This window comes from Bombus affinis, chromosome 3, assembly GCF_024516045.1.
Source record: "Bombus affinis isolate iyBomAffi1 chromosome 3, iyBomAffi1.2, whole genome shotgun sequence".
Taxonomy (NCBI): domain Eukaryota; kingdom Metazoa; phylum Arthropoda; class Insecta; order Hymenoptera; family Apidae; genus Bombus; species Bombus affinis.
Genome location: NC_066346.1, coordinates 8,755,758 through 8,771,182, shown reverse-complemented (window position 1 = coordinate 8,771,182; position 15,425 = coordinate 8,755,758). Strand labels below are relative to the sequence as shown.

At 36.8% G+C, this 15,425-nt stretch overlaps 1 protein-coding gene across 12 annotated transcripts in view; it reads right to left on the bottom strand.

Annotated features, from left to right (window-relative positions):
* The window catches only part of LOC126914578 (serine/threonine-protein phosphatase 2B catalytic subunit 2-like), a 237,144-nt gene that overhangs the window by 89,827 nt on the left and 131,892 nt on the right, over positions 1-15,425 (bottom strand). For 9 of the 12 annotated variants that reach the window (XM_050718695.1, XM_050718696.1, XM_050718698.1 and 6 more), the window contains exon 3: positions 3,491-3,615. The exons of the other annotated variants lie outside the window; for them this stretch is intronic. In XM_050718695.1, the coding sequence (XP_050574652.1) occupies positions 3,491-3,615 (125 nt within the window). The remainder of the gene's footprint in view (positions 1-3,490; positions 3,616-15,425) is intronic. 12 annotated transcript variants of the gene reach the window in all.

Sequence of the window (15,425 nt, the reverse complement as noted above, 5' to 3'; positions counted from 1 at the left end):
CTATTCCGTCGCTCTTATTCGTAAAACCATCGTCAGGCTGTATTGCGTTGGCATCTAAGTGATTGCGGATTTTGTCATTAGATGGTATTGAAAATATCCGCAATTACTTAGTTGTCAAGCCAATATTACGCTTTAATAGACATCGAATTATCCAAGTTCAATAAGAATTGGATTCTGCCATTGTTGCAGTACTATTACTTTTGAAAGATTGTCGCAATGCGTTATAGCTAGACCAGACGTCTATATAGATTCAAACTTTTGCGAATAAAACTGAAGAGAAACCGAGCAGAGAATTCTTTCGTCTATTTAATATCATAACAAGTACTTTACTTTGGATATTTGACAATAATAATGATTTATTTGATTTCGAAGCCAAGAAATGTGACTTAGTTACAAGTTTTCCAATCTTTCTCATCCGATCATCTCACTCACTCTTTTATACTTTATTCTTACGCTATCCTTAATTTAATTACTAAGAGTCTACGCCAGAAGTTTTTCGTATTCTTAAACTATTATTTTCCACAGTTTACTGCTAACCGTCTGCTTATGACGCCTTTTAATCTTTAATATTTCTTCCACCATTTTTAACAACATTTTTTCTCTCCCTGTTCTTTCTATTTTGTTTAATCTGATGCAATCTTTTATCCTTTAGAATCTTTTCCACGCTTTCTACCCCTGCGGCATCTTCCATCATACGTTTCAACGTTCTAACGTTTCTCTCACAGATCTTCCACGTTCTCCCCTTTTCCGAACTACAATATTCGCCTATTCTATGTTTCCACGCCTCACTATAGCTTTCTAATGCTTTTAATTTTTCATATTTTTCATATTTTGCATTTTACATATTTTAGCATTTTACGTGATTTCTGTGTATGTTTGCATCTTGAAATGTTCACGTATTAGGTTATCCTGAAAGTGTCTTCCTTTCGCAAACGTGTTTTTTACAACAATGCACCTTCAGACAGACGTGAAACCAAGTCTGTGAAATGTCGTGGTGTTTATCTCAACAGAACAAAATGGATCGTACGTAATTCGACAAAATAATATAAAACAAAAAACGCTGTACGTCTATCATTTCTTCATAAAACGAAAGAAACTTTTCGGACAACCTAATATAATCATAGCGTACCCACTATTGGCATTTTCCACGATACAACCATTATTCCGTTTCCTTAACAACGTTCATAAAATTTGCATAAAATATTATACAGTTTAATTACGAATAACCGTAAAGAATATAAGTCTGAAGAGCAAGCTCAAGGACAGATACTACGCGATTTCCTTTCGTATCGTAACATCATAGAACGCTTATGTGTATTTCATGGAGAAAACTGGAAGGATCTGTTTTCCTCTGGCGTTCTCCGGAGCATCCAGCGAAGCATATTGCGGATAGAGAGTATCGATCTCTCGATGGAGGCTCGTTGCGTCCTTCTTGGTCGCGTGTGCGAATACGGTCACGCAGAAGCTCACGTTGTTGCGGCAAGATCCTCTTAAAAACGGACGGTAAACTGCTTCTCGATTTTTCAATCCAGCCACCGGTTGAAATTCTTTTCATCTTGCTCGATCCTGAGGACGTCCTTTCATGTGGACGACGACAAGTCGTCTAGCTCCGGCAAGCGTTATTTATAACTATGATATTATAGATTTCTTCTCATACAGATACGGTTCTATATTTGCGAAAAAATTGTTTGACGTTGAAATATCGGGGACGATTGAGCTGGAGTTCGATGCGCTTAAATATCGAGGAATAATTTGTGTGTTTCGTCGTTAATAATAATCGTGATTGGTGTAACAGGATAAATCAATTATTGTAATAATTGAGTACTTGCATACTTTCTTCTACATCGTCTTCCTTTATTTTTCCCTCTTTGACATTTATCATTATCATTATTGTATATTATAGCACTCATACCTACTATCATTTTTTGTTTCTTTTAATAATACTTCAGTTTTTTTTTTGTGAATCATTAATGAAGAACAAATATTTTCTTTCCATTATTTTACTTTATTCGTTCGTATATATAGTTAGTATAGTATCGTATAGTTCGTATTTCGATATAGAACCCGAGTAATGGGAATGGAACAACATAGAATATTTGTACATTACATCATACTATTTATACATTTTAATGCAAATGGGGAATTTGATAAGTACCATTACGATTACCAAACAGTACTAATCACATGAAAACTTGTATCAATTATGTCTCTCTGTCTAGTCATTGGAAGTGCGTAAACTGCTTTTAATTACTCGCTAATGCAACTCTAAACGATTCTGTTTTACAGCCGTCTAATTAACCGGCAATTCCGTATGATTAGTAAACCAAAATTTCAAACTTTTTTATTTTCGATAAAAATTTCGAAACGCTGAAAAATCGAATCGCTGTTATTCGACTGAAAAGCTATTTTCCTCTAAATTCTTTCAAAAGCAGACCTGGTAGAATTTCCTCTCTCTATGCTCTCCCGATTACTAGGAAAATATGAGAAATCCTATAAAGCACGTCTCGTAGTTCCTAAAGGGGAATAAATCCGTGCAAGTTCCGAACGAGCGCGGGAATTTCAAATGAGAACGGCCTGAACTTCGTATTCTCGATGGTTAACCACATTCCAGGACAAACGAAGAGCATATTAATTGGTAATTAACCGAGCGGATCGCTAATTAGAAAGTCCGATAATCGAGGGAAGGAGCAGAGAAACTCTCTGCTTCCGGTCTACGTGCCTCGTGAATGCGAGTCTGCACGCGTTCCGTGTTCTATCGTAATAGGAAGACCTTCAAGAACTTGGAATCTGCTCGATATCGTGCTAAATTTCAATTGGTACGATAATAGAACGAAATTAGATAGTAAAATAATCATTGATATTATATAGGGTGGAATGAAATTTTTGAAGAACATTTTTCTCGAAATTTTGTTAGAGAAACGTACTTTTGAAAATTGTGATAAAATTAAACGATCACAGAATGATAATACCAGGAGGAGTTATCCAAATAATTATTTTTCTTGATATTGAAAGAAGAAATCTTTCTCTCTCTCTCTGCCTACCTCTAAGAAAAATTATTAAAGTAAATTATTATTTTTCTTGCGCAGGAAATAATCCAAGGGAAAAGATTCTACGCTATTTGTTACATTTATGGAAGCGTTCGAAAACCTCAAGGACACGGAATTCATCCGATACAATTTAAAATTTCAATTGGAGCGGAGGATAAAATAATAATTCCTGTTTTATTGTATAAAATGAAAGTTTTCAATGAAATAAAAGAACAGTCTCACATAATGAATAAATATTGTATCCAATCGTTTGTATCATTATTAAAATTATTATTTTACCTCGAATAAGAAGTTTTAATCGCGTAAATTGATATTATCAGGTAGCAGCGATGCCATTTTTTTTTTTTTTTTTAAATATTTCTATTTAACGCGATAGCGATCTACGGAGGCGTTTGTGCGAAGTTCAAGCGAACAAGAGTATCGTAATGAATTTTCAAACTTACCTCGATACTGAAATAACCCCTGTCTACATAATCGCCGAGGAAGAGATACTTCGTCGTGGAGGGTGGTCCGCCCACCTCGAACAACTTCATCAGGTCATAGAACTGTCCGTGAATGTCACCGCACACTGAAGCAGAAGGAAAAAGAAATTATTCAGACCGTTTTCTTATTATTAGTAAAGAGTATCCAGAGATCAACCGAGTTTGTAACATAATTTTCATTTATTATTTAAAATGTTTCTCTTTTATTATCGAGCTGGGTTAAAAAGAAACTGAAGAATACCAATTTAAACAATTACGTAAAATAGATATTTTCTTCGGGCTAATTAATTGCCAGTTTATTATGAAATCGTCAACCAATTCAAACTTATATTTTTTAACGACCTAATTTCGTTTTTCGCCATTCTATCTTCTCTCGATTTTCTTACGCGTCCTTCTACGAAATCAGGTAAAATATAGTAATTCAGGAAATGACCTATATTGAATGAATTTTCATCACACTATTTTGATCGATCAAACGTCCCTGCTCGTTATCTCTGGGAGAGGATTCGAAAAATGATGAAATCGTTCGACTTCCTTTTAATTAATTTTATAGGTACAGGAATTCGCTATAAATATTTTAGCGAGCTTTTTACGTATTTATAGCAAGTAACTGACAAGTTTCTAACGTCAGAGAGCGCAAAGAGAGACTTGAGATTAAAATGCAGAGACAGTATGAATATCAAATATGTATTGAAAATATCTGCATAATTTATTTATACGGCAAATCTTCATTTATCCGCACTGCATTTATCTGTACTCCGTTTATAGAAATAACTTAAGGTTTAATTAAATGAACTTCTGCTCATTGACTAAACGTAAATGTCCTTTATCTTCCAAATACAATTAACTTTAACCAAACTTTGATATCGTGTTCGAATTTTATTACTGTGCTTGGCAATATATTTAAAAACCATTTCATCGCGTCCATTTCTACGTTCATTTATACCCCTAAAACCATTCCTTATTTTCACGTTTCCAAAAATATAGCCACCTTCCGAGATCTCAATAATTCTACCGCTCTCTCATCGCCGCTCTAACCAGAAAACCTCAACCTTTATCTTCGTCGAAACACAATTAATTTCAAGAAACAGCTCTCTGCAGCAGAAGCTAAATTAGAATGATCGTCTGAACAGCTCGGAACCGAAATGGCAAACGAATTGTCCGGAAGAACCAACGCGATTCTCTCCCTCGCTCTCTCTCTTTCTCTCTCTCTTGGGAAATTCAAGGTCGATTCGCGAAATTACCTAGCGCGATTAATCGAGCACGATTAATGCCCGAGCAACGTCAAACACGCGTACACGAATTTACTTCGGAGATTAGGTAAACTTGTTTGCGAATGTTTCCACAGTGAAATTACGATGGTTGAGGAGGAGGAGAGAAAGAGAGAGAGGCACACAGCGCTGGGGAAACTTTCCAACCGATGTTACTTGGCAAACTCCATACACACGGAGACGTACGTAACTGGAGGCAAGTTATTTACCGACGTTTACAACTCGTTCAAAAGGAAACATTTGCCACGTATACGCCATGGATTTGAGGGTAAGCTGGCCAACACGGGGCCTGAACAGGAATTTTTACCACGGTTCTTTGATCCACAATCACGGACGAAGTCTTGGTTTTCTTGGGGGATGAAGTGCGGAGACGTGACTCGGCGAAATATGCTTCTGTAAAGCTGGGATTTCTATCTGTTTCACTTGGAAGAATGAGGAAATCCGGAGCGCAGGTCGAGGAATTGAGTTCTAATGCGTATTCTACGGAAGGTAAGAGTGGAAATATTATGCGGTAGCAGCGGAGGATGATGTTTTCCAAGTGAAATTTTCAAGAAAAGGTTGTGGTGGCTTCGAAGAAAAAACATAAAATTTCCGGCTTTTAGATATTTACAGGTAGATATTTTGGGGAGTATAATTCTATTCTGATATGATTATAAAATGGAAATATTTATGTATTATATGCATGTACGTGTTTCTAGCCATCTAATTTTTATCCATTTTTTGTAGTTTCCTTTTTTTTAGAAAAGACCAAAGTCTTATTTAGTAGGAGTTTCTAACGTTAGTCTAATAAACATGGAAATAACAATAACCTACTATAAATAGGGTGTCTAATGACAATATAATAGTACAATAAATATATGATTTTACAGTGTCAAATTAAATGTTATAAAATTAAATGTAGTTCTCAAAAATCGAGCTTCTTTGTTTCCTGTAATATAGGTACATAATGCTGTCTCTACAGCGTAGAGTACAGTAGTTTCGAGGATTCAAAAAAGGGTAAAAGCATGAGCATATGTATAATTGCAAACAATGTATGGAATATCGCCTTATAAGATTTCATATGAAACAGAAACTAGAAATACCTTCCGATTTGAACGATTGATTTAAGTGACATACGATAGAACTCCGTTTATGTGTATGGACAAGTTAGTTCGTATAATCAGGTCGTTCATATAATAGGAATCCACATATTTTTTTCTACCACCTATAACTTTTCATTCAGTTAATAAAAGTTCATGTTCGTACAAGAGGATTCCACATTTGCTGTAAAATACATAATAATGTTGTAAACTTGTATCGACTGCGAAATGTGAGAGTATGTCACACAACGCGTGTCTTATTGTTAGACGTTCGTGTAAGTGGACTGTGTCGAATAATAGTTAAACATTTTAAAAATTTCATCTATGTAAGTGTACCGATTTGTCCAACTCTAAATCTCGAAATCCTTAGCATCATAACAAATCTACCTTAAATTGCCATAAGATAACACCCAAGATGATTAATTAAACCGTAACTCCCCATTAATCAAGCAAAGTTCGATTTTCCCAACAGATACATTAATAACAAAATTCTTCGATAAAGATTGCGTACCTTCGTATTCAAAGCGTTTTCGCGTGATAAGCGCGCAAGGAATTACAATGGAAATCGAAGTAGATTCAGAGAGAAGCCTTATCGAGGTGATGGGAGAAAAAAGAGGAGCGAGGTAAATTAACGAGAGTACGTAGGGAGCATCGCGCGATTACCATAATCCCGAGCGGTTTCGCGAGCAATTTCCATCGGTCGTCGGTCGTCCCGGTGGACCGCTTACTATAGCGATAATAAGGCCAAAGGCGCGGCCGCGGCAACTAACGAAGCGTAAATCCATACGATCAAGCTTTGGGAAAACCGCTTTGATCTCTCCTTGCATAAGCTCAGAGCGGACTGCTGTTGCGTTTTCCACTGTATATAGAGATAATCCGCAGAGAATATCGTCGAGGAAAATCGGGACTAAAAAGTTGGCGATCTCTCTCAGTATCGTTGGCTTTTTGTACGATGAGTACAGTAGTAATTTTGATTCTTGGATCTCTGGTCTGCGAATGTGTTTGGGGTTAAGAACGAGTTATAGATATCTTATTTCTGAAATATGTACAATTGAAAGAGGGTCGTGATTGGGGTATTTGATGTGCGAAGCTGTACCCTGTAATCTTATGATTTATGATATTTTAAATCATAGAAGATTTGTACTTTTTTGATACATAAAATTATTCATTCGGATATTTTATTTCTGCAAATTTGTTTCTACCAATATAATAGTACGAAGTTTAACAGTCGTTTTGCAAAGTTGTTCTCGAAATGAATGCTCTATTTCAACAGAGATTATTAAGATATAGATAGTTTTTAAAATATGTGATTTTAGTATTCAATATAAGTTTACTATCTTTTATATATTCCACGTTTCGCACGAATAAAATATTCAAAAAGAAAAAGAGAAAAGATGTCTGAGAAATAACGAAGACAGCAGAATTAGGTCAAAATATGATTGGGAATCGCGCCTCAGTCAACTAACTTGCGTTCTATCCACTAAAAATGAAAATGCTATAACATTACAACACGCGTATAACAAACGTGTGCGTTCAAACGTATAATGGATATCGTCCAGCGATAAATCTCGCCTTGTTACCAGAACGTGGCGGAAACGGAAGGGACAGACACGCACTACGGCGTGTGTGTTCAATGTTAAAAGCGTCAAGATTACACGGGCCTCGAGTTCTGTTTCCCTTCTGTGCGATTTATGCGAACTCGACGCGGCCATTCCGTTTCCCAGGATATACCGAGACGATATTGGTTGGCTTAAGCATTGCTGCCGTATAGTTCTCTACTGCGTAATTCAGCAACAAGTGGCAACTTTCCTTCGGCTTTTATTAGGCCGCCTTCGAAGGGTCTGTGTTCAATGTCTGACCACACACGCGCCTATACTACTCAACCGCTTTACCACACTCGAAATGGGGAAAAGCTGTTGAAGTAATCCGTGAGGGATGGTTTGTGGTATCTTAAGGGCTTTGGAGAGGAACGCAGTTTGCTAGAAATTGGTTAGAAAGAAACGAGATTAACGTTTCATGATACTTGTGTAATTTTTCGTGGTTATTGCATCTTTTTCTTTTAATATATTTATGAATGTCTTGTTAATAGTGAGAAGATTTTTGGATTTAAGAACTGGCTTCCTTTTCTCTTCTTCTTTTTTTTTCTTTTTTTCTTTTTATTAGAAGGATGATATTTTAAGATATTCCTCAGGTGAACTTCAAAATTCAAGACCATTATCTTTATTTATCACACAGTTATCGAGAATTTGTTAACAAAACTTGATGCATTTTAACACAAAAGAGAGAGTTTTTACCTATTTTCTGATACAGGAAAGCTATATTTAAGAACCGTACCAAAATTGCCACAAAATTACATCGAAATGTCATAAAGAGAATTCATTAATTTCTGTGAAATCGTCTGCATAATTTTTTCTTAAATACTAATAAAAAAGGATGCTTGCATTGGATATTGCAATTATCTATATTAACATTTAACCTTTTGAAATGAACACAAAATAAATAAATCAAAATTATTATTTCCATGATATCGTATCACCCTTACGTCTATTAACATTTATTAAGAAATTCCAGTTTGGCTAACATTTCGCCGAGAATTATCTTAAAGGAAATACAGACGACGATGCGTTACGACAATGGTTTTTAACCAACAACACGCGTATCGTTTAACTCTTATTTACACAGTAGACATTCTAATCTATGATATTTCAATTTTGCAGATATATATTTGCAAAATGGTTAAGAACCGTCGCGTTACGCATTAGACGTCAGACTCAATTTTTACGTTATGGTAAAAAGGCTGGTCGCAATCTTCTCTTCGACATAAATTTGAAAACCGAGACAGTTCGTGTGAACAACTTTTATAAAACTTATAACTTCGAGTGTTTTATACTTCAACGAGGAATACTGTTTATCGTCGGAGGAAATAGTGATTTTAATACGACCGAGACACGGGGAAGATTTATGTGTACGATGATGCAGTAAACTCGCGCGACACCCTGGCAGAAAAGCGGATCACATTCACAACTTTCTAAGCAATATGTTACCAGTGGAAAGCGATCCGCCGTTTAAAATGTCGCGAATACTAATAACTTCCCCGCCTTGCCACGACGTTTATCGACAAGAATTTATCGTTGACATTCATACGTCACTCTTCGTGTTGTTTCTCAAACGACTAAAAAGCTGCGCAATTCACGTGCAAACTTTCCCCGAACGACAATTTGAGAACTTCGTCTGGTCTGATTTTACTACAAACAGTCCCCTAGACGATCCTACACGCTTATAAAGGAACGCAAAAGCGATCCGGGTAATTTCTTACGAAAAGCGGAAAGAGCAACTGTGAAATATTCTACGTCTCTAATGCCAATAACTGGTTCTATCCTTCGATTCCGTTATAGAATACCTTCGATTCAATGGATTTCCGAAGATTTAGAATTCGTTGAATGGAAATGAAGAATCCTTTTAATGGCCAGAGAATAATAAACGTAAGATGCATTGAGAATATTTGATGTTCCTAGAAACTAAATCGGTTAACTCTATCTTTCCTAGACGTTTCAATTGTATTTATTATTCAAATAAATGGATAATATGTAAAAAAAGCAAAATGACACGAATATTTATGCATCTACGATGAATTTAAAATTGCAAAAATATATAAAATTCATAAAATAACGGATATCATAATACTTAGTCGAAAGAAATAAATGTTATAGGTCTCATTTCCTCAAAATCTGCATGAAACTTGGCGGCCTAATTATCGCAGTACGCGCGTTAAACGTTCGACAGAAGGTTCATTTTCCATCGTTCGAACAACTTCGTAATCTGATTTGCGATCTGCAAATCTAAGGCGATTCATCGTCAATTCGTCGTCGTCAATTCTCTCACAGCCCAAAGTGTTCGCGTTGATTATTTTCAGTTCTTCACGAGGTAGCTTCTCTATAAGCGAAAAACTAATAAAAGGAACGTAGAGAGAGGTGTTGCAAATACCGAGAGAGATCGGTATCTCGTTACGTTCGAAAGCAAGTTGTCGCAATCAGCACTCCAACGAGAAAAAAAAAAAGAAAAAAAGAGAGAGAGAAAATAGAGACGGAGAAGGCTGAGAGCATAGTGGAACCCCCTTAACTTGTCGGAGGTTCGTTACTCCGGTTGGCTCGTGACCCCGTTTTAATTAAGACGCACTCACGTGCGAGCGATCGCGTGCGATACGGTGTCTCACTTGTGCGTTAGTCACGAAAGCACGCGTGCACGCACGCGAATCTCGGCTTTGCTAGATCGACGCCGAGTTTCCGCTACTGGATATTTATTCCTCGGATATTTGTTTCTTTCGTTCCTTCCTCCTGTTGTTTCGTGATAATCGGCGGTATTTTATTGATTTATTTATTTATTTACGGTCAGAGGCACTTTGTGCGAGGATTTATGTAAGAATCCTTTGGCGTGATATCTGAAAGTTTCTTCGTCCCTTCGTTGTACAAATTATGGGTGAGAATACGTTACAAGTTTCCGCTACTAAATACTTGTTTTTCATCTTGTCGTTCTTTTTTACTCTGTTTCCTGATAATTACAGGTGTTTTATCAGAGAAGTAGGTATTTGCTGAGAAACACTTAGCGTGAGGAATCGCGTGAGAATCCCTCAGCACGATGTCTAAGACTTTCTTTGTTTTTGAGAAATTCGTTGTAGAAATTGTGAATTATAATGCGCTGCAAGCTTCCGCTATTAGACAGTTATTTTTCATCTTGTCGTTCTTTTTTATATTGTACGGAAATTTATTTATTATTTATTTATGTGTAAGGATAACTAGAGACGTTTCGTTGGAGAAATATACGTATTTGGTCGGAAGTACTTTGTGCGAGGAATCGCGTGAGAATCCTTTAGTATGATCTTTGAGAGATTCCTCATCTTTGAAAAAAGTGTTGTACAGATTGTATTTAGAGATCTTTCGGTGTATTAGAAACATTTGAAAGGTAATAGAAATAGTGGAATGACTGATAGAATGCGTAAAGAAAGAGTAAAACATAAGCATACATACATGTTCAAGATCTATTTTTTCATTGCCTTACTCTTTCAGAAAAAAAAGAAAGAGGAAGGTGCTAACAATGCTATTTCATCGAAATTTAACTGACCTCGTGTGCATAAAATTTTCAAATCCCATTTCCAAATTCATATTTCACTCTTTCTCAGCGTAACTCTACAATTCTTTGAATCTCATCTAAAATTCCAACCGAATAACATTTAATGTTCGCGCTATCGCGTTTTACCAATCTAAGTTGCATTTTACTATCAAACCTAGCCGCTTCTTATCCCTCAAAAGACCATCTTCCATGACCAAGCGAAACATAAATCACTAGCTGCAATTTTCACGGTGTTTTCCCCTTGGACACGTCCTCCTGAATTATTCAAGCCTCTATAAATACCTGAAATAGAATTTTCTTTCCACTCTTCTGAAACGCGTGTGTGGCGAAAACGAAGATCACACGCAGACGTGTCTAAACGCAATTTTCTCGAAAATATGATTTTCCACCTGGCTTACATAATATTTTAAGACGTTCTTGATCGATTGATCCCAAAAATGTGTACATGTACATCAATTATAGAGTGGAAAATTAATTTAAAATTCTTGTCTTTTTTATTTTTTTTTTTTTTAATTCACGAAAGTATGCTTCCACATTGTAGCGCAGCTAGAGCAGCGTTGCATGTCTCGCTAGAGCAAACGATGTTATTCACAGGTATACGTATGAAATTTAAAGGTAGTTGCACGTTCGAGGAGAAACGTTTGACATGCGCGCCTCTCCAACTACCCTCAGGTCGAGAATCGCTATATCGAACTGTTAACTTTCTTGATAAAATTTACTCCTATCGACAGACAGAATTGAAAGGCTAGTTTGAACGAGTAAGTTTCGATTTCGTCGATCGTCACGAGACAACCGATGAGTTCTCTCTGGGAACTTGGAAACTAGGCTAAAGGACCACCCTCTCAATCACCATCGCAAAATTATCGTAATATTCCTTCCACTTTATTTGTTCTTGTTTTAAATTAATATAACATAATATAAGACTCTTACGTCCAAAGATAAGAAACTTTATATTCGCCACAAAAGGACAGATTTTTCTATTTTCATAGGTAATTTAATTATATTTCATACTGAGTCTACCTACGACTGATAGCAGTGGAAATTCTACTATCACGTTGAACAAAAATTAATAGAAAAGCTACAAAATACGTATAAGAAAGACAATATTGCAATAAACAATTTGTAACGATTATTACTACCAATTCTATTCTAACTACTGTCTATATAAAAAAAGATTAGTCAAAGTTTGCAACGATTTTACATCGCGTTTTTCCTTTCTAACTCAAGCTGTAATTGTAATTATAATTGTCGCGAAGCTTACAGGTGCGTGAATGCTGTCATTCCTTTTCAAATTTATCCGTGTTCAATGGAAAAGCGTTCGATCTTCGATTACTCGTTTCACCCTAAACCTACGAACTGAAACGTCACGGAAGTCGTGTCTCTTAATTTCATTTCGTTACCCCTTTTCACGTATTGACAGCTTCCAGTAGCTCGCTTGAAGTTTGCCGTATCAAAAACTTGTCCAGGAAACGGAAGTTGTTTTCTTCTTAATAAGCCCGTGACGACATTTTTCCTGATAATCCATCGATTTAATTAATCCATCGTTTCATTAGTCTTGTCAACGTCATATATTTTTCACATTTTTTTTTATTTATACTTTTCAGTCGTACACTCGACGCAACGTAAGAGGATTAAAAATTGTCTCTCGTACCCCAGAGCAGCAAAATATCTCGAGTAGCTGGGTTTTACGTTTCACCGCGAGTAACATCCGTTTCCGGAACGCGGATCAGAGACGGGAGATGAAGAGAAAAGGGGTGCAGTGATACGTGAGGGAAATGCGAGAGGACGTACGAGAAACTCTTCGAGCAACGGTCATTGTGCTTAGAAGTTGCTTAAGCTAATTGTGACAGTCACCCTGGGAATTTCTCTTGGCGGGGCTAATAGGGCGGAGGGGAGGGCAGAGTGGCTCTTCACGATGCTATCGTGCTCGAGGCTGATTAAGTGCGCCGTGGACCGAAGCTGGAAGACGATAATTTGCATCTGGATTATATCGCCGCACCGATATCCATAAACCAGGCCATTGAGTGATCGAAGCGACTCTCAAGCTCTACGAGTTCTCTATAAGCTTGTGTGCTTTTATTTCGCCGATTTATCCCGCACGCGTGATGTGAATGAAACGATTTATGAATAGGATATACGTTCGAATTATACGCTATGTATATGGAGGGGTAGTTAAATACCGTTCTTTTTAATTAAACTTGCTTTAAACCTGAGAAATACTAGCTACCATTAGATCTCATATTCGAAAGTGTAAATTGTAACTATGAATATTAATTGGCTACGAATTTATAGTACAGTTTGAAAAAATGGTTTCCATTGCGATTGATTTTCAATTGCTTTTCAACTACTTGGACTTTGGCACAGCAGTTTCTTCAATTTATACAAAACGTTTCTAACAGCGGTTCAACAATAATTGATTTTCTTTCTGTTAATTAAAAAAAAAAGGAACTAATCTCTTTGTGTATCATCAGTCACAGTCTATTAAAATACCGCTAATTTCTAATTTCAATTTTCAATGGTGAAAATTCTTTTTCCTAGCCTTCGAAAAATTAATGTCTTTCCATTTCAACACACGTTCTGCTCGACAGAGTCAGTTTCCTGGTTAAAGCGATACAACGCGAACAACGACGATTTCAGCGTGAACGTATCGCGAAATGGACTCAACGGATATACAGGTTAACTGCGCTATCGTGACCTGGATGTTTAGAGCATTGCGTTGCACCATTACGCTGCTACGTGTCCGGAATTCGTTCGCACAAACGCGTTCCAACGCTAGAAGCACATGAACGAAACAGAGACATCATGGGATAAAGAGACAGATGTCGTGAAGCTGCGTCTTCGCTGAACCAACAATGAGAAGATTCTCGTTAACGTTCTTTCTTATAATCTGTAATATTTATTGAAAAAGTTGCTGGTTGTTGCTCAATGTTGTTTCCAGTTCTTTTTCGCGTTTCGCTCGTAAGTAACAAAAATCGCTACTTGTCATTTATTTTTGTTTCTGGCGGTGAATCATAAATTTTTTAATATTGAAGTCACATTCATTTTGTGAAATCTGGTTTGGTTGAACAATATTTCCATCAGAAATATCGACTATCACGTTCCAGGTATTAGATATTACAGCGTTAGGGTCTTCACGAAATTTCATAGATTTTTACCTAATTTCATAAATTTCACATATATTTATTTCACATAAATTTCAAATATAGAGAAAATTGGTGAAATAAATATATATTGTAGGATAAACATCAACCAAGCGCTTTGTTTCGATCATTGATGAATCGCAATTATTGCCAGGATAAGTGCGGACTAGGTCTGATTATGGTCTGGCGCGACGCTTGTTCTTGGAAAATGAATTCTTCGTCGTTAGGCGAAGGTAGAACGGGGAGGAACTTAAGAGGAGGAGTCTTAACGTCGAGTCGGTGAAATGGAAATTTCGGCCGAAGAATTCGGTAGGGGACCGTAATTTCTTTGCACAGAGTAAATTAATTAGGTCTTCGTTGATTCTTGCCTCGAAGCGACTACGGTTTAACGAGACTCGAGTGGAATGTTCTCGTTCGAAGGTTCGCGATTACGATGAAGTGGAAGAATGAATTGGGATGCTGTTGTGATTCGTGGAATTTCTGATTTCATAGACGTGATTTTTTCGACTTCGTTCCAAGTTTGTCACGGATGATCGGTGAAATGAAATTATTTTCCTTATAGAATCTTCTTACTCGGAAATAAAATCGACGAATTGATAAAATAGCATGCAATCAATTGTAGACTAAGCGGTTCTGTCCACAGTCTTTCCATTAAATCGATTTTTAATAAAAATATACGTTAATGGCGAGCTCGCTTCGCAAGATGATGTCATGAATTACTACAAGACGTGCGCTAAAGGCAATCAATTTTTATCCTCTGGCGACACTTTCTTCTGAAATACGTTCTTACGAATTTATAGTTTGTAAAGAAAATTCAGCAAAAATTTGACGATAGGAAATTCATTGCTCTAAAATAAAACAAAAAGCCTAAGAAAAATAGCAATGGCGCCATTTATCGACGTTTGTAAAATCTCGGAAAACTGAAGAAAGTGGCGCAAACAATTGTCAGCAGGTTGATCCGCGATAAAACTCCACCAACAGAATTTATCTTCCCTCCTTTTTCTCGCGTTTTAATCCGTCCTCCTTTAAAGGCTGGCCGCACAGTCGGTCGTTTAAAGCTGGCCATTCGTATCAATTATTCGCATGTCGGGTGATTAACGAGTTCAGCCGTGCAATTTGTAAGCACGCTCGCAACCGGCCTAATGATAATAAAGCAGAAAAAAGGCGAAAGCGATGACTCGCTTGCCGGTCAGACGCTATCGATCTCTCGGACACTCGGCTCAACGATGTTTCGATGAATGAAAAACCGCCTGCAACGTTTTATATTATCTTCGTCGCT